The 25,237-nt window shown below is 32.5% G+C and overlaps 1 protein-coding gene and 1 pseudogene across 3 annotated transcripts in view; both read right to left on the minus strand.

Moving 5' to 3' along the window:
- The window catches only part of LOC128183616 (deleted in malignant brain tumors 1 protein-like), a 492,435-nt pseudogene that overhangs the window by 171,167 nt on the left and 296,031 nt on the right, over positions 1-25,237 (minus strand).
- LOC128183442 (uncharacterized) overlaps positions 19-25,237 on the minus strand; it is a 59,376-nt gene continuing 34,157 nt past the window's right edge. For all 3 annotated transcript variants that reach the window (XM_052852430.1, XM_052852429.1, XM_052852428.1), the window contains 2 exons: positions 18,975-19,175; positions 19-7,451 (listed from right to left, as the gene is read on the minus strand). In XM_052852430.1, coding sequence (XP_052708390.1) covers positions 7,227-7,451; positions 18,975-19,175 — 426 coding nt within the window. In that variant the 3' untranslated portion in view covers positions 19-7,226. The remainder of the gene's footprint in view (positions 7,452-18,974; positions 19,176-25,237) is intronic.

Genomic DNA, 25,237 nt, shown 5'->3' on the forward strand with positions numbered 1-25,237 from the left:
GAATTTCCACTTATCACACTTCTTCTTTTTTTCTATTTAGCTCGGGGTGACTTTTTTGTTATTAGAGTTATCCAAACAAATTAAACTTTATGTAATTGCTCATTAAAAGTTATGATACCAATTGACCCTTTGTCAAAGAACTCCCAGAACTTACAGAGTTATTGCCCTTTGAGAAGGAAATGCTTGTTATCGCTACTCCTCTGAAACCATAAGAGATAAAGATTAGGACCCTTTACCAATGTCTTTCTTACACTTAGAGGGTTCTTCAATCTATTCATACCAAAAGGATCTGAGGCTCCCTTGTAGTAGTTATTGCCCCTGAAAGAATTTAAATTTCCATAAAATCACTTCCAACTTTTTTACTATTTATCATAGAGACTTCGGACCACTTGGGATGGAAGCGTCTACCTTGGCCGAACAAAATGACATAAAGGTCAAAGTCATTTGAGAAGCTGTTAATTAATGAGTTTTTATATCTCTTTTGTTTAGGGTGGTAGAGAAAAACTTTTTTATGGATATAGTAGGACATCTTAAGACATTTTAAAATATAGCCCCTTGGCTCATACGTTTGAATAATTACAGAGTTGTAGCCCCTATTGTACGAAATGCTTGTTATCGCTACTCCTCTGAAACCATAAGAGATAGAGATATGGAACTTTTACCATTGTCTTCAGTACACTTAGAGGGTTATTCAATCTATTCATACCGAAAAGATCTAAGGCCCCTTTCTAGCAGTTATTGCCCCTGAAAGTATTGAAACTTCAATAAAATCACTTCCAACTTTTTTACTATCCATCATAGAGAGTTCTGACCACTTGGAATAGAAGCGTCTACCTTGGCCGAACAAAATGACATAAAGGTCAAAGGCTATGGTCATTTGGAAGTCGGCTAATTAATCAATATTTATATAATTTGATATACAGAATTATAGTTAAGGTTTCAATAGCTTGCTGGATTGCGCAATAAGGTATTCAATTGGGTCAGCCAGGTATCATATCAAGTCCTGTGGTTACTCAAGTGGAACTTGTTTTTACAGTCAACCCATTCATTTTTTAAAAGACAGCTAGCCTGTAGAACACTCTCTTCTATTGTTAGCTTTACTTTTTATATGATTGTGTAAAGAAATGTATTTATTAAAGGTCCAAATAACACGTGTTCGTGTTTATTTACACCTGTTATCTATTGGTTAGTTGTTGGTCACCTTGTCAGGTGACATTTAAATATTCATTGCACGGGTTTTAACTGACCGATGTTAGCGCAGAAAGTTATATAGCCATTCGAAGGCTCTTTTCAGTGCAGATAACTTAATTCCCACCCACCCGCCCTTGCTTTTGATGTTTATTGGAATATTATGTTAAAATATTGTTCTATTTTGTAGAAATGAAGATAAAGAAGAAAACCATGTATTTAGATTTGTGTAATAAGTAAACTGCACTTCAGAGCGCTTCACATCCTAATATACGTGTTTGTGTTTTCTTTTATAAATTATTTATGTTCGTCTGAGTGGAACGAATAAGAACATAATATTACCTTGGCTCAGTTTTGTTCATAGTGGAAAAAATTCAGAAATGTAAAGTAATTCAATAAATGTTAACGATATATACAATATGGAATTCTTAAAGAAATGGCTTGAAAAAAAAAATCACTTAAAAAATCGTTTATCATTTTATGGCTTTGTGGTTTTCCCATTTTATAGTACAACATGTATCATAGGTATAATAGTTTTTTGTATACCTTATTGAGCAATCTAGCAATTCATTAAAAATATTAAGGTGGAAAGACCTCTAATTGTTCGAGAACAATTAGCCTACTAGTTTAAGATGATATTGGTCTATGTTTTGTATTTCAATCATTTAAATATTCTTTACCGATTCATCAAATAAAATATTGCAGGTGTGATGAGGACATTAGACATGTTAGATTTTGCATTCTTATCTGTCTTATAGACTTAACTAAAAAAAACATGGAAAGCTTATATATAGTTGATATAGTCTATCAATGATTTCTACTTTTCTTTTCATAACCTTTTATTATCTTTTGTTCCTTTATCTTTCCTAACTGTGTGTTTGTGAACTAAAACTTCGTAAGAACTAAGATCCACACCTTTTGCAGTTGTTGTATAAATTTATGATCTTTGATCCCGATCACTTGGATACCGATATGTTAGTAATTGATGTCGGGATCGAAATTCCGAAAAACAAGTCGATAAACATATTCCCAGAATGATAATTTAACTATTATAAACTTATCATGGAAAGAACTATATATGATTTTAGTCAAATTTGGCCCCCATAATTAGCTGTTTTTAAAATGATTCAGATACATTAATTTGTTGTGTTATTTTATAAAACAGTTGACATAAAATTTGTTTTTCACCTATTTATTTGATTTATATGCACTCAATGACAGTATATGACGTCAGAAGTGACGCTATTTTTAAAATTCAATCAAAATCAGTCAAAAATTAACATTTTTCTTATCTTTTTTCAAATGGGAAATATAGAGCGACTCATTGAACAAGAATGAACTTTTTGTCACTTTTAAGTATTGGAGAGATATATCTTTGGTGAAAATATTTTGTTTGTTCAAGCAGTCGCTCAATGTTTCCTAAAAGACAAACTGCTTCAAAACAAGCCGTTTTATGCTTAAAATGAGAAAATGGCATAAAAAGGTTAACTATATGATGTCATATTTTTCAATTGTGGGCACTAAAATCAAAATGAAAATTATGAAAATACATCAAATGAATATTTGTACAAATAAAACAAAGAATTACAGTAAAATGATAGTGTTCATTTAAGGGGGCCATTTTAGGCTCAAACCGTATATAGTTCTTTCTTTTTCTTAATTTTTGATTACTTCTTTTAATAAAAAATGATTTTGACATTTTAGAATCTACACTATCTTAGAATAATTGCATAGTAATCTCACGAACTGTAGCATTGTAATTCTTGAGAAGAAGAGTTAAAAATAATTTTCCCATTATATAAGTCTATGTTAAACTTTGAACATGTTGGGGCCCTAGTATTAGTCCTAGTGTCACGGTTTTCACAATCTACATTATCTTAGGGTACTTATATAGTAATATCACTAATTGTAGCATTGTAGTCCATGAGAAAATATTTTTAAAAACTCTTTTCCCTTTATATTTCTATGTTAATTTCATCTTTCAGTTAATAAACTTTGAACTCCTCTTGGGACCCCAGAATTGACCCGGTGATCACGATTTTTACAATTTAAAATATTCACATAGAAGCTTTGGTGTAAATATTAGCATATCTGGTGCAGTGGTTCTTGGGAAGAAGATTTTTTTAAGACACCCACCCAATTTTCACAATTTCGCAATTATCTCCCTTTTAAAAAAGGGTTGTGTCCTTAATTTTAACAATTTAGAATCCCCTTCCCATAAGGATGCTTTGTACATAGTTAGGTTAAATTTGGCTCAGTGGTTCTAGAGAAGAAGTCAAAAATGTGAAAAGTTTACAGACGAACGGACAACAGGTGATCAGGAAAGCTCACTTGAACCTTTGGTTCAGGTGAGCTAATAAAAACCATTCTGAATTGGGAGGAATATTTGAGAATCGACTTAAACAATACAAAATTATATGTACATGTTTTCATATTCAACCTTGAGAACTAATTATACAATATGTATTACTGGCAGTAAATAATAAAAGGACAATTTTTAAACCCTTGTCTTTTAAATAACTAACTATATTCAATTTCTGAAATTGACTTATGTCAGAAAATAGTCATAATCATTTTGAAAAAAAGTTATTATATTTGTCTAACATTATCAACAATTATCTCTTAATAACAGACTTCCCTGAGAATTTTAAACAACTTATTTTTCTTCAATATTTGTTAAACATCTATTTCCCTAGATTTCTTTGTGGTATTGATCCATGAAATCAAATGTTCAATTCAAACCGTACTAACAGATGTTTAAAATACTGGTACATGAAGTGTCATTGTTCTTGGATATATCTATCCTCGAAAAATGAAAATGTGACTTTAATCCATTAAGATGTATACCAATGATTATTCAATAATTATGAATGAAACCATAGCAGGTAAAAAAAAAAAGCAAAATACATAAAAATACACATCATAATCAAACACATCTAAAATATGAGCACAATTACATTTACATGCACAATTGCATGAAGATGATATGATGTACATGTCATGGTAAATCAATTACAGCATTGTTTATTAATTAAACAAAGCAAATCCTGTTCATACTCAATCAGACTTGCACAGGTAATATAAAGACTAATGTATTATATAAAGGTAGCTTCAGATAGACAACTTGATCATAATTAACTGGAAGCTTGGACAGGTGTTAATTTTCATTGAGTAGTTGATAGTAGGTAAATTGAATATTGAAAGAAAATTCTGTCCTGACCAACTTTTCTGGTTCATGTTGATTTGAAACATAGGTTCAGATCAGAACCTGATCCCCATTATGAAAACGCTTAGAAAAACTGGTCCTACTTTACTCCAATTAACTTCATAGATATGATTGACAATATATGACAGGTATGACAATCCAAGGGCACCTGCTTTGAAACCTTTAACCCTCTCCAACATCTGAAACCAGCATCCAAGTCAAGTGCATCATTATTACAAGATAAGCATTAGCAATGAAAGTTTGGTAAAGATATGACCATCAAAGGGCACCTGCTCCAAAACCTTTAACCTGCTCCAAAATCCTTTATCTCCTACAACAAACCTTTATGCTCAGGATCTAAGCCTGTCAAACGCATTAGTAAATGTATCATATGATGCACCATTCCTGCAGGTTTGGTAAAGCTATGACCGAGGAATAATTTACATAGGGTCTTCAAAGGGCATCTGATTTAAAAACTTAACATTTTCACACATCTGAAGTGGATGGCTAAAGTTCAGCATTCACTAGTCTTTTAAGTCCATTACTATGCCCAGATGTCCCATCCATCCAAGATTGGTGAAGGTAGGACCATTACTAACTTAAATACAGGACCTGCTCAAAAACTTTAACCAGGTCTTGATGCCAACTTCAAGGGTCAAGCATAAGCTCAAAACAACTTTGTCTACAAATTGTTGGTAGACCTTCAGTTAATAATAAAGCAAATCAAAATATCCATAGGGGTTGAAACCCCCTAATAATTTCACAAATTCTGTTTCAGAGGAAACAGACAGTTTTATGTGTGTGTTTCATTTCATTTTAGGAAATTGAATGAGTTATCAGTACATGACCAATAGTTAACTTCAGATGACCTTACCCTAGACGAACTATATTTGATATGGTCAAATTACACCCACCCCCCTTTGCCAATTTATTAATAATATCATAACAAAATTTAGTGAATATTTTTAATGTAAAATTACAACGAATAAACATGCTATTCTACCTAACCGTGAAATAGTTTTCGTGCTATCTACCCATGGTAAATAGTCATCAAACTATTCACCGGTGCCATTCGATTTCCCTCCTGTTTAAACTTGGAACAGCTCTGTTGCATTGAATTTAAACTCTGATCACTCTAATTTGTTTATCATCAAGAAAATCTGCATCGCCAACTAATTTAGTTTTCTTTGGTATAATGAAATACCTATTTACTGACTTTTCAGATGATAGCAAATTTATTGTCTCCCTCAACAGCAACTATTTACCTCTGCTTCACCTTATGAAATAGTTGCTATCTTGGGGGACAGCCTTAGGTCAAGGTCAATGAATCGTTCTTTACAATTTAATACTTAAGTGGAAATCAGTCACCCTGATGGCAAGACAACTTAATGTGCTTATTTCATATATGAAATACATTATTCTGTGTGAACTCTAAGCTTTGTTAAGAGTACATGCTCTGAAAAAAAGGATTTTTGTGTTTTCTAATATGTCCTTGACCCTTAATCTAAAAACTTTATTCATAAACAATGTAAATCCTTAGACTGTAGACATTCTGTGAGTGAAGTATTCGCCAGATTGAACCAAGGGGAGAGAAGATAAGCCATGGGCAACGATTTTATATATAATTCTGCGATGACTTTAACCTTGAACCTATAGCTAGAAACATAGTTCAAGATAACTGCAAACCCTATTTTCAAAGGCACTCTGTGGGTGAAGTATGAGCCAGGGGAGAGAAGATAAGCAATCACTAATGGATAGATAGACTGAGCACTAAAAGGCGCCCTTAACTTGATATCAGCTATGACATCTCTAAATTGGGCTAATAGCTGCAAACATGCAAGCAAATTAAATTACAATTTTTCCTTCATATTTTGCCTTTAAAAGTATTGAGCACAGGTCTGCTCTAGTACAATTATAACATGATTTTGTTCATACAATTCTTCACATCATAGTTAAAAATGGTACTTGAGCAAGCATGCGTTCGATGTTTTCCAGTCAAAAAACACCAATATTTTACTTCAAAACATTAATTTATCAAAATAAAACAATCTTCAAGATGTTTTCCCTACATAATAACTTCACTGGCATTATAACTTTTAACTTATTTCAATATGATTTTAACAACCCTCAACTTGATAAACCAAAATCCCTTTTCCCATACAGATGCTATTCACCAAATTAGGTTTAAGCAAATTTAAAAACGTGTCATCTTTTACTTTGTGGCATGTTTGATTGGTTTTAGAGGAAATGTAATAGGTAAATTTTGTACAGATTGGTAGACAGCACATGCTATTCAATGTATCAGAAATGCTAAAAAAAAATTAAAGCTGAAGTGAGCTGAAAATGTAATTATTAACATTATTAATAACAAATAATAAAAATCATATGTAAATACACATCAATAAATAATGTAAACTCACAAATACATTTTTTCTGAAAGCAACCTCTTTCCAACTTGTTGAATATACAACACTGTAAAAGTGGTTATTTACTCAAGGGGCACTATTTACACAGTAAGATGAAAACCATGTAAAATACCATTACGCATATGGTGTAAAAAATTGAGAAAACTGAGGTGTGGTAAATCATGCATCCATGTACCTAATACCCATGCATATTGTTTGATCAAATAAAATGCGTACTTAACCACCAGCATAAATAACCACAGTATTTTATCTTACATGTAAATATGTACTTCACCATAGTAGAAGTCTGAACCAGTTGTTATACAAATAAATTACAATAATGTTTTTATAAAATGAATGAATAGATTGTAAAAGTAAGCATCTATACAAACATGTATTCATAATGATTTCTATGAGCTAATTTGCAATTAACTTTTTCGAGCTGCCTCTCTTCTGACCTCCATCATTTTAATTAGCAAAAGTGCCTTAAATAGATCCTTGCGATCTTGTCTTTTTAAGAAATTATACCGTCGACTATAGTAAAATTCTGGATATTCTCCGTCATTCAATTTCAATGATCCAGGTCTGTTTACAGGGGTGTTTTGAATTTTCTGCATACCTGTTGGATGGACTTTAAGGAATGTAACTCGTATCTGCAAAATAAAATTGTCAATGAATCGCTTTAATAAAATTTTAGACATAATTTCAATCAAGAGAGTAAAATCAAAAAAAAAAAATTCTAGCTTGTGTGTCAGAAAATATGCTTGATTACTTTTCAACTTTTATAATGAACACAATAAGGCCAAAAATAATTAACATTTTGTTTCTTAGACACCACCACATCAGTTGCATCAAACTTTTTTATTTGTTGTTTTTCTGGATTTTTCATCTTATTATCATTGGTCTGGTTGACTCAGAATAAGTGTCAGTCTCTGTCAAGAAAACATGATTTTAGCTGATGCATCAACCACTAAAATGTCTCTGTTATCGTCAGAAATTGAAACTTCTATAATATTACCATGTAGCAGGGATTAAGGACAATTGTATAGTCTGAGAATTTTCATACTAAGGGCATCAAAAATTATTTTCTTGGTTCTGAGGCCTGCGTGCATCTGATGTAACATTGCACATTGCCCATTAAATGAACCTTACATAAATAAAATTTTGGTAGTCAGAGCTTGCTTATTCCGGAAAATTTTTTTTAGGACGGCATTATAGATACTTGTCAGTAAAACGATCAACTTAATAAAGCTCGTATCACACCGCCAAAACACTAAATTAGTGTAGAGTCAAGTAAATGGAGGTGCGTGGCTGATGGGAGCCACCTTTTTGAAAATTTGGGTAAGGAAGATTTGCATAATATTTACCCTCAAGAAACCCAAGTCTCTAGCAATGAGAAAGTGTGTCTATGCTTGATAGAAAAGAAACGCTAAGAAACAACAAGAGGCCAATTGGCCTTAACGGTCACCTGAGTAGCATATATTTCATACACAAACTTGTCACGGAGTCTCATATATGCATCTAATTAATTAGGTTTCATACTGGAGTAGAAAAATTATAAATTTGTAATGACGACCACATTTCAAAAAGAACCGTGAAACCTATAATTTTGGTGAAAAACTAAAAGATCTGGTCTTCAAAATCATGAAATCAGTTTTCCTTTCAGGTGTGTGGGAGTAAAGAAGATAATTTTTTAACATTATATGCATTAACATCTATACATCCATTTTGGCCCTGCCCTAGAGTCAAAACCAATCCTTGAGGGGACATGAAAATTAAAATTTTAGTAGTGGACTTCCTGGTAAACATAATTATTAGTCAGTTTTTTTATACAGATGTGTGAGAATATAGAAGAAAATTTTTACACATTTATTTATATGCATTAACAATATATTGCCATATTGCGCCCCCCCCCCCCCCTCTTCATGTCATGAACCCCTGACCAAGGGGCCATGAATTTCACTATTTAGGTAAAGGAGATTGTGGATATCATAACCGTGTATTCAGTTTTTTGCCCACATGTGTGGGAGTAGAGAAGATTTTTTAAGATTTAAAACAGTTTTACTATATGGCCATATTGGCCCAACCCTAGAGCATGAACACCTAATGAAAGGGTCATGAATTTCACAACTTTAGTAGAAGCCCTCATGGACATCATAACCATGTATTCAGTTTTTTGCTCACATGTGTGGGAGTAGAGAAGAAGATTTTTTAAGATTTAAAAAAGTTTTACTATATGGCCATATTGGCCCCACCCTAGAGCCTGAACACCTAATAAAGGGGTCATGAATTTCACAATTTTAGTAGAGGCCCTCATAGACATCATAACCATGTATTCAGTTTTTTGCCCACATGTGTGGGAGTAGAGAAGAAGATTTTTTAAGATTTAAAACAGTTTTACTATATGGCCATATTGGCCCCACCCAAGAGCCTGAACACCTAACAAAGGGGTCATGAATTTCACAATTTTGGTAGAGAGCCTCATGGACATCATAACCATGCATTTAGTTTTTAAGAAATATATATGGGAGTAGAGAAGAAGATTTTCTAAGATTTAATACATTTTTACTATATGGCCATATTGGCCCCACCCTAGAGCCTGAACCCCTGACCCAGGGGTCATGAATTTCACAATTTTGATAGAAGGCTTAATGGACATCATAATCATGCATTTAGTTTTTAACAAATATATATGGGAGTAAAGAAGAAGATTTTCTAAGATTTAATACATTTTTATTATAGGGCCATATTGGCCCCACCCTAGAGCCAGAACCCCTGACCAAGGGGCCATGAATTTCACAATTTAGGTAGAGGGCTTCATGGACATCATAATCATGCATTTAGTTTTTAACAAATATATATGGGAGTAGAGGAGAAGATTTTCTAAGATTTAATACATTTTTACTATTTGGCCATATTGGCCCCACCCTAGATCCTGAACCCCTGATCCAGGGGTCATGAATTTCACAATTTAGGTAGAGGGCTTCATGGACATCATAATCATGCATTTAGTTTTTAAAAAACATATATGGTAGTAAAGAAGAAGATTTTCTAAGATTTAATACATTTTTACTATATGGCCATATTGGCCCCACCCTAGAGCCAGAACCCCTGACCCTGTGGCCATAAATTTCACAATTTTGGTAGAGGGCTTCATGGACATCATAACCATGCAACCAGTTTTTTCCTCACATGCGTGGGAGTAGAGAAGAAGATTTTTGAAAATTTGGCTTTTTTTGCATATTTGGCCCCGCCTGTGGCACCCCAGGGGTGGTAGAGCCATGAATTTCACAATTTAGATTCTCCTTACCATAGAGATGCTTCACACCAAAAATGGTAACAATTGGCCTGGTAGTTTTCAAGAAGAAGTTAAAAATGTAAAATTGTTAACGCACGACGCACGACGCACAGACGCACGACGACGGACGAAGACCAATTGCAATAGGTCACCTGAGTGACTCAGGTGACCTAAAAATTAACTCAGACTAATTACTGGGGTTTCATCAATATTTGTTGAATACTAATTTTCGTGGATTTCGTTGTTAAGTTTATCCATGAAATTAAATGTTCATTGAAGTGCAATTTCTGTTAATAATTTGTATTGATAGGGTCATTGACCACGAATTTATGTATTCTTGAAACTGTGATTTTCACTTTATCCACGAAAATTAATACCCTTGAATATTAATGAAACCACAGTACGACAAACTATTATAAAAATGGTTATTTTTGTCTTTGATGTTTTTAAATTCTGAACTATTTATCGATTTTGATTTCTATCGATCGCCTTTTTAAATAAAGGTCTAAATAATAGGATATGACCAAAAATTTATTTGAGATAATTACAGTATTTCTATAATAAATAGGAAAAATTGTCTTTAAATAGGCATTAAACATTTTCAAAAAAAATCATATGTCCCGGAGAAAGGGGGGGTTCCGACCCCCGGAACCCTCCCCCCCCCCTTTGAACCGCCAATGCTACCAAACTTCGATTCATGCGCAAGCTGAAGTTAAAATCAGGACGGGTTATACACAGATGTTTTACAAATTAAATACCGGTAGGTGTTTCATTGGCTTCCAGTCTACTTGCAGTATGACTGCTGTTCATCTCTAAAGGAATTTTGTACAAAGAAAATAAAAACAAGTCTGAATTTGCCTTCTCTTTCGTTGGCTCTTTAGTTGATTAAACTGAATTTAAATTTTAAACAATGCATTGTAAGCTGCATTGTAAGCATAATCTATAATAGATTATACATTGAAGACTTATACATCATATAATATATACAATATTATCGATTGAAGAACCAAGTTAAATGTTAATGTTCATGTTTTCCGACTTAGTTGAAATCAGGCTTGGGGTAAATTACATTGTAAAATAATGCATTACATTACCATTACTTCATGAATTAGGGCATTAAATTACCATAGCCATTACTTAATTTCCTTGAAATAATGCATTACATTACAGTAACCATTACATGAGTAAAGTAATGCATTACCTAACCATTACTTTGTGACAAGTCAATAAGTTTTTAAAAAGTTATTTAAAAACTAAATAAAGAGTTTTTGTAAAGTTGCACTTGTAGTTATCAAAGTAAGGTTGGTCCTACTTAACATTTACACGCTAATGGTGGGGTTGACAATCTCTGTTATTTATGTCTCTGATTTTCAGAGTATGATTTTTAATGAAAGGAACGGTTGTATTGTAATTCGTGTAGGTGATCCACGAGTTTACACAAAAAAGTAGTAAGTGGCGAACAGATTTATTTTTACCTATTAATTTTGCATGAATCGCAAATGAAGAAAATCGTGTCAGATAAGTCGGTCTTAAAAATCAAAATGGCAACCGTGACAAATCTTTTTATTTTAAAAAGTTCTTAGAATCTTATTGTAAAAAAAATATTTCTAAAGTCAGGTGCCTGTGTTTGTTATCCGTATACAAATGTTCACTTTGTTTGTTAATTCAGCAGTTTTAGAGTTTTCGGGGTTTTCATAAAACTTTTATTATGGATACTGTCCGACTTGTAAATTTTCCCTTGGATCACAAAATTGAATAAATCTAATGATTAAAATTATCTACCTTGATATAGTTGTTTGATTTTCCCGGTTAGTAGTAATTTTTAAAATTTTTCCTTGGGGTCTTATTTTACATAATATACCATTGTGTCAATTTTCTTCAATTATGAAGGCCGGAATTGAGTAAAATTTTGACAAAGTATCAGACAATCGCAAAAAACCCAAATTAACATAGATTGTAACAACAAATTCAAACTCATAAATTTTAGAAGCATATTCAAGGAAATCCAGGACAATTACAAATTCAAAATTTCAAGACCCCGTCTTTCAGTACTCTCAGTACTTTGATTTTTCTTACGTTTTAGTTACTCTTGTTATTGGTTTAAGAACTTTGCTTCTTACAGGTACTTCTAGCTTTACTCTCGACATAATCGGAAGACCTATTCGTTGCTTTGCAACGAGCTTTGCTTTAGTTATTCTTTTTTTCCCTTTTTCTGACTTTTTTGGAGCGTTATTTCTCAAAAACTGTTCAACCGATTTGCATGAATTTTCAGGACTGGCAGAGCATCATCGTCGCTACATATTATAAAATTTTCAAATGATGACGTCACTTCCGGTTTCAGATATTGATGATTTTGTAATTTTTTAAGGGTCATTTTGTCCACGCATCTCCTCTGACACTAATCAAGATAGAAGCTCGAAATTTTCAGGGATTGTAGATGAATGTATGTAGATGTACCCCCATGCTTTCACTTATAAAAATTGTGCAAGGCCTCGAAGCTTGCTTGAACCTGAAAATTAGCACCAAATTTTTTCACAAAATTTTCAAACATTTTCTGTAATATCTTTTGATGTATAAATATTTTGTTAAGACATGTAATGCAAAAGTTGCTTTAATTTTTATTAAAATTAGGGGCCAAAGGGGCTCTTAAGTCTTCTTACAATAACTCTTTACTGAACAATATTTTGTTATAAATTATTGAAGCAAAAATGTTCATTGTACAGCTGTTTATCTATACAGTACCATACCTAAGTCATGTTACATAATTAGGGGTTTCAAGGGACCAGAAGTTCAAAACTTTGATCATTAATATTGGAAATAGGAGAAATATTTTGCAAGGCATTGTAGAATAAAAGTTGTTCACAATAATTTTTATATAACAATATCATAATAACTAAAATTTTGTTGTCAGTGGCCCCGGTAAGGAGTTAAAGGGTCGGCCCCTAAAACACATTTGTAAAGATATCTCGAGAACAGTTAACAATTCAACAAAATATGTTTATATTTCCGAGACCCTCAATTTGATATCAAGAGAAAGGGGCTGGCCCCTCAAATTCGGGGCCAGGAGAGCTCAAAGGTCTCCATACAATAACTTTTTACTGAAAAATAATTTGTTAAAAATTATTATAGCAAAAATGTTTACTGTACAGATGTTTTTCTTTATAGAACCTTACTTAAGTCATATATTACGTAATAAGGGATTTCAAGGGCCAGAAGTCCAAAACTTTGATCATTAATATTGGAAAAAGGAGAAATATTTTGCAAGGCATTGTAGAATAAAAGTTGTTCACAATAATGTTCTTAACAATATGAAAACTAAAATGTTGTTGTTGGTGGACCCGGTAAGGAGAAAAAGGGTCGGCTGTTCAAATATCTCGAGAACGGTTAACAATTCGTGAACACTTGTTGTACAAAATATGGGTATATTTGCAAGACGTTTTATCTGATATCAAGAAAAAGGGGCTGACCCCTCAAAGTCTTTTTACAATTAAACTTTTCTGAGCAATAATTTAATGATATAAACCATTAGACAAAAACAAAGAACTTTTTAAGCTTAATCTAACGCTGAATTCCATTTTAACTTCGGACACTGAACTTCAGAAATATTGGGGTTTAAAAATTGATTTTTCCGGAAATTTTGATTCCGCATTCTTGGTTCAGAAAAATAGTTTAATGTTCAAAGTTAAATTAATTTGTACCTAAAATATTTCGATAATTGTTAAATCCTACCTAAACACATTCGGATTTTTATTTGCATAGTCATTCTTAAAATCGAAAAGATGTTAATTTGTACTTAAAATTATTCGGATTTTGTTAACTCGTAACAAGAATTATTCGATTTTTTTTAAAGTTACTTGATGTGTTATATTCCTTTAAGAACTCTGCTTCTTACATGTACCTATAGCTTTACTTTGAACATTAACGGAATACCCACTCGTTGCTTTGTTTGCTCTAGTTCTTTATATATTTCAACGTAAACATCCCTCCCCCCTGTTGTGACCCTATCCTATCCCCAGGGATCATGATTTGAAACAAGAGGCCCATGGGCCACATAGCTCACCTGAGCAACAGTAGGTATGGTAAAATCAGCTTAATAAAGTCATAATTCAAACTATCTTGGCAATGTAGTATAAAACACGTAGATCCTGTATAAGTGAGAGTCTATTTTTTTTACCCTGGATATTCTTATGTTTATAATCAAGTCCCTTTTCTAATGGATGATTTTATAGTCATATCACCTGTTGAGCATTGCAGTTCTTAAAAAAATCCTAAACAATTGTTTATATAAAGGATATAAACCTACATCAAACTCTGAACCCCTTGTGAGGCCCAAGAATCGCCCAGGGGCCAGATTCTAAACAATTTGAAAGAATCAGGAATATGTCGATATGCTTGCATATAAGTAAAACCATATATCATAACATTTCATTTTTTGTGAAAAATTAAAATATTTTCCTTTGTAAAATTGGAATCCCAATGTGGCCCAATTCTTAGCTTCTCAAGATTTTGATTTCAAAGAATTTAAATCTACATTATTTGAGGTTGCTTTCATTATGATTAAAGCTTTTCTGGGCAAATGGTTTTTAGAAAAAGATATTTTAATTTTTTTCTATTTATATTCCAATGTAAATTTTTGCACTACCTCCCCCCCCCCCCCCCCCTGGACCATGATTTGAACAAACTTGAATCTACACTACCTGAGAATGCTTTCACATAAGTTTCAGCTTTCCTGGCTGATAAGTTTCTGAGAAGTAGGTTTTAAAAGATATACACTATAGATTTCAATGTAAAGGTTTGACCCTACCCCCACAATTTTGATTTTCACAAATGTGTATCTACACTACATAATGATGCTTCCACATAAGTTTCAGCTTTCCTGGATATTTAGTTTCTGAGAAGATTTTAAAATATTTACACAATATATTCCTATGTAAAAGTTTGACCTCTATCAATTGTGACTCCACCTTCCCCCCAGTGACATGATTTTAACAAATTTGTATCTACACTACATAATGATGCTTCCACACAGGTTTCAGCTTTCCTGGCTGATTAGTTTCTGAAATAAAGATTTTAAAAGATTTACACTATATTCCTATGTAAAAGTTTGAACCCCCTCATTGTGGCTCCACCCTCCCCCTGATTCATGATTTTCAAAAATTTTTATCTACACTACATAAGGATGCTTTCACACAAGTTTCAACTTTCCTGGCTGATTAGTTTCAGAGAAAAAGTTTTTAAGGGACTATATATAGTTTAAGCCTAAAATAGCCCCCTAAAATGAACATAGTCATTTTACTGTAATTCTATACATTTGAAGTTTTTTCATAATTTTCATTTTGATTTTAAAGCCCACAATTTAAAAATATGACATCATTAAGTTTACCTTTTCCCGCCATTTTCTCATTTGTTAGCATAAAACAGCTTGTTTTGAGGCAGTTTTTCTTTAAGGAAACATTGAGCGACTGCTTGAACAAACAAAATATTTTCACCAAAGATGTATCTCCCCAATACTTATAAGTGACAAAAAGTTCGTTCTTGTTCAAAGTGTCCCTCTAAAATTCCCATTTGAAAAAAGATAAGAAAAATGTCAATTTTTGATTGATTTTGACTTATAAAAATAACGTCACTTCTGACGTCATATACAGCCAGTGAGTGCATATAAATCAAATAAATAGGTGAAAAACATATTTTATGTCATATCGTTTATAAAGTAACACAACAAATTAATGTACCCGAATCATTTTAAAAAATAGCGAATTTTGGGGGCCAAATTTGACTAATATCATATATAGTTCTTTCTACTCTATATACTCCAATGTAAAACTTTGACCCCCATTGTGGCCCACCTATCCCCGTGGACATTGATTTGTACAAATTCGAATCTACATTCTCTGAGGATGCTTCCACACGAGTTTCAGCTTTTCGGGCCAAATGGTTTTTGAGAAGAAAATTTTAAAGATTTACACTTTATATTCTTTAAAAGTATGACCAGACCCCCCCCCCCCCCAATTTTGGCCCCACCCTACCTCTGGGGAGTCATGATTTTCACAACTTAAAATATGCGCTACATGAGGAAGCTTCCACACAATATTCAGCTTTCCTTGCTGATTGGTTTCTGATAAGAAGATATTTAAAGATTTACTCTATATATTCTACATAAAACTTTGACCCCCCATTGTGGCCCCACCTTACCCTGGGGACAATGATTTGAACAAAATTAAATCTACAACACTATCTGAGGATGCTTCCACACAAGTTTCCTTTTTCTGGCCAAATGGTTTCTGAGAAGAAGATTTTTGAAAAATATCAACAAATTTTCAATAAATCCTAATCATTTCCCCTTGAAAGAGAGTGTGGCCCTTCATTTTAGCAAACTTGAATCCCCTTTACCCAATGATGCTTTGTGCCAAGTTTTGTTGAAATTGGTCAATTGGTTCTGGAGAAGATGTCGAAAATGTAAAAAGTTTACAGACAGATGGACAGATGGACGTCGGACTAAAAGTGATCCGAAAAGCTAAGGTGAGCTTAAAATTGAATCTACACAACCTGACGATGTTTCCACACAATTAGTATCAGCTTTCCTGGTTGATTAGTGTCTGAGAAGAAGATTTTAACAGATTGTTCACTATATACTCCTATATAAAAATTTGACCCCCCATTGTGGCCCCATCCTACCCCTGGTAGTCATGATTTTCACAACTTTGAATCTACACTACCTGAGGTATTCTACGTAAGTTTCAGCTTTCTTGGCTGAGTGGTTTATGAGAAGAAGATATTTAAAGATTTACTCTACATATTCCTATGTAAAAATCCCCCCCCCCCCCCATTGTGGGCAACTTTGAATCTACACTACTTAAGGATGTCTCCACATAAGTTTCAGCTTTCCTGGCTGATTGCTTTCTGAGAAGATTTTTTAAGGATTTACTCTATATATTCCTTGGTAAAATTCGACCCCCCATTGAGGGCCCTCCCTAATCCTGGGAGTTGTGGTTTTCACAACTTTGAATCTATACTACCTGAGGATGTCAATACACAAGTTTCAGATTTCCTAGCTGATTGGTTTCTGAAAAAAGATTTTTAAAGATTTACTCTATATCTTCCTATGTAAAAATTCAAACCGCCACTAGGGGTCATGAATTTCACAACTTTGAATCTACACTACCTGAGGATGCTTCACACAAGTTTCAGCTTTCCTGGCCAAATGGTTCTTGAGAAGAAGATTTTTAAAGATTTACTCTTCATATTCCAATGTAAAATTCGACCCTCAATTGTGGCTCCACCTTATCCCTGGGGTCATGATTTTCACAAATTGGAATCTACACTCCCTGAAGATGTTTCAACATAAGTTTCAGCTTCCTGGGCCAAATGGTTCTTGAGAGGAATATTTTTAAAGATTTCTTAAAATTTTTCAAGAATTCCTGATAATCTACCCTTGTAAATGGGTGTGATCCTTAATTTTCAAAACTTTGAATCCCCCTTGTCTAAGAATGCTTTGTGCCAAGTTTGGTTAAAATGGCCCAGTGGTTCTGGAGAAGATTTTGAAAATGTGAAAAGTTTGTGGACAGACGGACGACTGACAAAATGTGATCAGAAAAGCTTACTTAAGCTTTCAGTTAAGCTAATACAGTCAAAACTGTCTTAGCGGCCACTTAAAATCAGCAGCCACCTTCCATCAGCGGCCACTTTTTCTTTCCCCTGACATGTTTCCTTATATATTTGCCTTTGAATAAGCGGCCAATTGCATAACGCGCCAACCCACACGTAATTTCACTGTATTTAGTGGCCATTTTGTCCATTATTTTGTCACGTGATATTTCACCTGTATTAGTTGATTCCAGATCGTGATCAAAATAACCATTTTGATAGTTATGAAAACATGGAGTCGCTTTGGTAATTAAAAAATTATTGTGTACCTTATATGTGTTTTAATCAAATACGATGAAATATGTTTACCTTCTTTATGTTTTATTTATGTAACCAGTATTAAATTACAGCGCTAGCGTGTTGGATTGGTATACGTGTTTAGAGTGAGTGATTATGTATGAGAGTTTAATATCTGTAACGTGGACAATGACAAGACTGGACAATAGGGTCACATGACTAACTCTGCACGCACCCTTCCCCACCAAAATCTTATACCGGACTGTCACTCTCCGCCTAGCCCTTGAACGGGTCAGAACTATAGCTGTATAGCAATATACTTAAGCATAAGGATTGTTTGTCCCGGTAAGACTTAATGTAATAAATTAAAGTCATTCTAAATTGTAATATTACTGTTTCATTTCGTTTTCTAATGTGTATGTTTGTCTGTGTCTAATTGTCTTGTCATTTTTGTCTATTCTGTGTTATTTGTTTAATTACGAAATTTCAGGTATATGCTGTATTAATAAATATTTAACAACGACCCAAGCTCGACTTATTTCGACCACTGGCTACATTTATTTAAAAAAATTCATGGCTTCTAGTACTCGGAACGTAAAGGGGAAAGTATCTAAGTGAAAAGTTCTTGGGTTAGATAAAGAAGATATGTCATATCGAAAGACAGCGGAAAAAGTTTGAAAAACTCACACTAACAACATTTTAAAAATAAGTACACGTATCAAAAAAATTATGAAATCAATCAGACCATGAAGCACCATTTAATTTATCAGCCGTGGAACAAGGATATAAACAAATTTTGTTGGGTGGTTCAACAGTTCAATGATGTGACATCTCGTAGAATAAATGTCACAGGACCATCATTACAAGGAAAGCCCTTGTACTTTTTATTGATACAAAGGTGTATAATAAATGATGTCCATTTAAACATGTGAAATCACATATGCAAATAAATTTGTAATTATAATAAAACATGTTTTTTGCATACTCAACTGCATACCCAAGTTTTCTCAATGGTAAAGCCAAGTACTCTATCAGATATCGGTGACAATTCCAGGTGTACAAACAGTTCGCCTATATGCTGAGACCAGATCTTTTGGTCCCCAATGTAAGAAGTTTCAGCATCAATAAGGGAGCTAGTTCTGAGCTTCTTTTTGGGAGGTGACAAATCATCATCATCTCTTGACAAGGTTTTCTTTACCTAAAAATTAAAAAAAAAATCTTTCATATGAACTTCTTGCTTGGTCATACAAGAAAGTGATTATATTTAAACACCTCTGATTCACAATTTTTTCACTGACAAACAAGAGGCCCACAGGCCACATCACTCACCTGAGCTACTGATCATCTGACAAGCTTCTGTATACTAGCACAATTCTATTTAATCCCTTTGAATACTATGTGAAAATAGATGAGACTCAGTATTGAATATATAGAGACAAACTGACAGGAGGCATAACATTTACACAATAGAAAGAAATAAAACACAGGTTAAAGAGATCACTGAGAGGAGACATAACTAATTAATAAGAATACTAATTTTATATGAAAAATCAAAGTTGCAGTACAGCTCATGAGTATCCCTACAAAAACACCGACCACTGTGTTCAAAAGTCCATGCTGAACGTGGACATGTCGGTACCTTTGATCTATTGTTCTCTATTACGGCCACGAAGCGAGAAAAAACATGGTGCAACACGGACAGTTACACAGTGTAACACGCGGTATTTACCTGTGAAAAAAGGAGGGTTTAGGAATAAAACTTATAAAGAATAAATATTTATTGATGTACAAAAGAGAATTAAAGAAAAAGAAATAGAAAATTGAAATAAAAAATTTTTAATTTAAAGGGGCATGGTCACAATTTTGGACAAAAATTGTATTTCCGATCTTAATATTTACAATGCTTCAGAACAGTATTTTTAATAGGCAACGAAAATTTGAGTGTCATTTGTTGAGTTATAAGCGAGTTACAGAGCTTGAAATTCTTCGCTATGTAAACAAAGTGTTTGTTTACATTTTAAACGTTGAGTAAGAATTTCAGTTTTAAACCTAAAACGAATGTGTTAAGCGTTAGAAACTGTTTATATATCTGCTTAAAATAAATGAAAAGATAGACAAATAAGCAAGAAAAATATTTTTTACTGGTATATTGAACCCTTTTTAACAAAAACAGGGTACGAGCCTTGTTTACATGACAAAGAATTGTGAGCCCTGTATCTTGCTTATAACTCTACGAATGCCTCTCAAATTTTATTTGATCATTAGAAGTGCATTTCTAAAGCATTGTAAATAATAAAAACATAAAAATAGAAATTGACCAAAATTGTCATCATGCCTCTTTCAAAAAAAATTGGTATTTATAATCCAAGTTCACATTTAAATTTTTATACCTATGCGATTGTTACGGTTGATTTTTGTTGATATTAAAAACAAAACAAACTAGAACTGTCCTAATGGGACTAATACCCCCGCTAGGCTAATTTCAAATGGGACAAATAATTGAATTGAATAATAATTAAGGTTTGGAACACATAAAAAAAAAAAATTCTAGAATTGTAAAAAAAAAAAAAAAAAGTTAACAAAGAAAAATTAAAATCAAAATTGTCAGAATTTCACTGTAAAAACATATCTATAACAGCAATACATTTACAAATGTATGTTTTTGATGATATATTTTTTTAATTTAATTGATTTAAGGAAAAACCAACAAAATGACAATAACCCCTCCCTTTGCAGTGAATAGAAATACCGGTAGCCAAGCAATGCTCTTCTGTTGATAAAACTTTCAATATCTTTCTAATAAGAGTCTTGACAGATGCAATTAGTTGTTTCAAATTTTCCTCACTTTCTCCTATGGCACAATTGAACTCCATATCAGAAAATTGATCCCATAGGACTATGATTTTCTTTGATGAGTTTGTTAAATTTAATAAACTCCCAAAACATTACCATAATTACCATACTATGTAAAAATATGTAAAAAAGAAAATTTAATATTACAAACAATTTTAAAATTGCCAAAACACTACAATCATATCAGTAATTTTGAATTTCATTTAAATTAATGCCCAATAGGGTCACTTCATCAAATTACTTGACAAATAAATTTCAACAACCTCTAAAAATAGTTTAACTTCTTTATTAATAATTATATTATTTATTTCCTTATAATGATAGACCTTTTGGTTTACATGAAACAGTTTTAAAATAGCCCCAAAACCATCACCCATTTTACAGATTATCAATTTCCCCTAAACACATGCTCCATCTGAGCCATGGCTCAGATAATGGCTCCCTTGGGACAAATGAATTCAGCCACACTTGTCTTTGATGTTCTCATTAGCTCCTAAGAATTTATCACTGACAAACAAAAACTTTGCATTGTCAGTTGATAGAATACTTATAAAAAATAATTTTTTTTTATTAATTAAGACATAAAGACAAAAAACTCCATCTGGATGTATTTATATAAATATATTTTAGAGCGTTTTCTATTAATTAATTAATAAAATCTGTAAGGATTACCTCCCTTACTTTTCAACATTAGTGTACAATATATAGAATAAGGAAAATGAAAACTGTCATAAAATCATTAAATCTTGTCTGATCTTAAAAAAAATTGCAGGTGCACATCTTCAGATGGTGTTCAACATATGTACAAATTTTCAAACTGTTCCATGCAGTAATAAAAAATTCTATAGGGGGGACAAAGTTGCGTCTACAGACAGACGGACAGACGGACAGGGTGAAACCAATATACCCCCCTAAACTTCGTTTGCGGGGGTATAAAAATCGATATCGCCCACAAAAAGGTTTGATCAATTAAAACACAAACACTTTCTTTTCCTTTTTAAAACTGAAATATACAGTTTAATAAGTTTTTGTTTCAGTCCGTTTTTAAACGCAGTAGAAATCTTAGTAGTTCATGCACAGTTTCAGTTTTGTATAGAATTGTAAGGGTGATTTTTTTACACTTGTACTCTATTCAACGATAACAAATCTATTGGGTTGTTGAGAACAACTGTACTTTCTCTAAATATTATGATTATACAGCTTTATATTTTGTATAATTTCAAATTTTCTTTCTATTATACATATGTGTGATGTACTTGTCCATGTAGTACCGCACAGTACATATTATTCATTGCACGTAGAATCCGTGAATTGGTACTAGATAATTTTTTATTTCATCTTTATCAAACAACTTTAGTTTAGAAATTATTTGTGTTCCAAGAAACTGCCCAGTATTGCAAAAATTACTGTTTGATTGTTTAATGATCAACATGAGAAAAAGAGAGAGAGAGAGAGAGAGAGAGAGAGAGAGAGAGAGAGAGAGAGTACCGGTACGTCTTACATGTAGACTTAACGAGGCTGAGGGGTGGCTGCCATTTTAAACCATTTTTATCTCTATACAAAAAAGATTTTCAGTTTAATTTTCTATAGCTCTTACATTGTTATGAAATTGTCTTTTGAAAGAAATGAATATAATGGTATTGAAGTGTCAATTGATGGTAAACCAAGGGTTGCAAGATGCAAAAAAATCATTTCAGCTGTTTTTGAGCATTTTCTAACTTTTCAAAGGGAGGTAACTTGTAAAATTCCAAATATTTTTTTGTAATATTCTCCTTTTATTTCTTTTTTTTTTAATTTCACCACCAAAATTTTTTTTACACATGTATTGATTATAATTATGTTAAAATTTGGAAATAATATTGTGGCTACTTTTTTTTTGTTTTACAGATTTGCATTTGTATGACATACATTTTTTTGGTAAAATTGTGATATTTTTCTTTATAGCAAATAATATTTAGTTTTTCTTATTGTGTTAATTTTTTGTGATGTTATTTGTATGCTTTTTGCCTTTTTTTATATTTCAAATATTTTTCATAATTTTTTTTTTACATAATGTGCAATTTCTTCAGATGCAATAAATGATAAAATTAACGATGATTGTGATGTGGTCTTCCATATTAAAATGTAATTTAAGATTATATGAAACATTTCTGCAAATTTGGTGAATTTTAGAATATGTTTTTTGGACCCCCCCCCCCCAGCCTCCTTAACTTTAGTACATTTTACTTGACATGTAATTCAGTGTAATAAGTTAGTTTTATAGTTTCCATTATATTGAAACCTTTTCCCTAAAACTGCAGCAGCGATTCATGCAGTCAGAGTCCACGTGCTACCCCTGTCAATCAAATCAGCAGCGAGATACACCATGCTCCTTCCATGATAGGGAAATAATATTGTTCTATTGTTTTTTTTAAAGAAAAATGTTAAACAATGAAGTATTTAGTGATTGCAATGTTTAGTTTCTTCATTCTTATACTTCATGTATGAATGTTGGAATACCTCGTCGTTAAAACTCTTTCTCTCTCTCTCTCTCTCTGAGTATGTAATTGTGTGCAATCATTTTTGAATTATAAGAGTTTTATTTGTATGAATTAAAGACTCATGGTTTTAATAACGATTTCAACACAATGACGTAAAGTTTGTACAGTACACAATGTAATCAGATTTTTCATTAAAATTTCGACACTATTTCACATCATAGATATTAGATTAGTTATGAAGAAAATAAAGTTGTGTTTGTTCCAAATGCTTGCAAAAAGTTACTGTTATTATCTCATTCATCTATTAAATTAATCAGGGTTGTTTTATTTTGTACATGTATATCCCCGGTTAATGATTTCTAATTGCAAGTTAATACTTTGTGAAATTCCCGCATTTTTAGAGTTGCTGAATTGTTCTTCGGATCCACGCACCGATAGTTTTACGTTTAGTTGTTTGTGTACATATCTACGAACACTTTTTGTGAAACTAACAAAGTAGAAGTAAAATATATTCAGACCATACACACGACAGGTTGTGAAGAGTTACCTAACAGGTGTACGTGGAAAGGTGTGAATAACGGCATCTCGAGTACACCTGTTCAGACGTACTAATATACACAGAGTTAGTTGTAAAATACAATCACACCTAACAAGAAAGACAATAACACCTGTTGTGTATAAAACCCAAGATGAAAGACAATGCTGTGTATCTGATCAGCTTCTGTACAGGTGTATCGCACAGGTGATTTTTTGTTCATGTGAAATCATGGCGCCATTATCAGCTTTACGGGAAATAAAGTGGAAAGTTATTTTATGAAATTCGGGTATATTTTTAGTACATGTACAATGCTTGAATATAATTTAACAAGAGTTTGTACATGTATTTATCTATAATAGCTATCATATAAAAGTGATATTTTGTTTACTTATTGCTACATAAATAGCGGATCGAAGTACTAATCATTCGAGTCCCCGGTAATATAGGGTTGTCATTTACTACAGCACATCCACATGAATTTTAAAAAACATCATCTGAAATGTTTTCATTTCCCATTTTTTATTGGTTTAAAGTATTAGGTTGTAAATTAATTAATATAACAGAGTTTTCAGATAACAGAAAATAAGATGTTAAGCTCCTTACATTTTAATCGGATCGTCAGTTACAACATCATGTGTGTTCAGAAAAAAAACCCTGATGAATTTAATTGATTTGAATTTTGGTTATAATTGATTAATAAAATATATTTGGTGAATTTTTTTTCAATTTTATTCAAAAACAAATGAATTAAAGGGTACCCATTTACATCGAGTTTTCAGATCACAAAAACTTATCTTCACGTTAAAAGCCCTGACAATTTCTGAGTCCGCATAACTAAGTTGACATTACTTTTTTTTAATTTTCAAAAGAGATATATGTTTCAAGCCATAACTTGTTTATTTCTAAACATACACTGTTTCTATCAACACACACACGCACAGCAGCGATGCTATATCCCGTTAGCAACAAGTTGCGCGAGGGGACAATAAGATACAGGACCTGCTCGAAAAACTTTTACCAAGCCTGATGCTAACTCTGAGCATCAAGCATAAGTTCAAATGGATGTTGACAACATGATTCCAAGCAAGTGGAAGCAAATGTAAGAGAACGAAAGAAAACGCATTGTTATCCATGCGACGGGTTAAAAGTTATTGGTGAACAAATAAGGTGATGTGCATGAACTTGTGTAAATGTGTTAATGCTGTTACAGATACTTTGCCTATTAAAATCAAATTGTCTGAATCTCATCTGAATAGATCTTGCAATTTTTCCAGCTAGTTATGGTTACTCATATATAAATATTTTTAACGGTAAAAAGGCATACAATATGTAGGGTCCACATGAATGGATTTATGTAAATGATTGAACTATGAGATTGGTAAATTGAAA

The sequence above is a fragment of the Crassostrea angulata genome, chromosome 5 (genome assembly GCF_025612915.1).
Source record: "Crassostrea angulata isolate pt1a10 chromosome 5, ASM2561291v2, whole genome shotgun sequence".
Classification (NCBI taxonomy): Eukaryota; Metazoa; Mollusca; class Bivalvia; order Ostreida; family Ostreidae; genus Magallana; species Magallana angulata.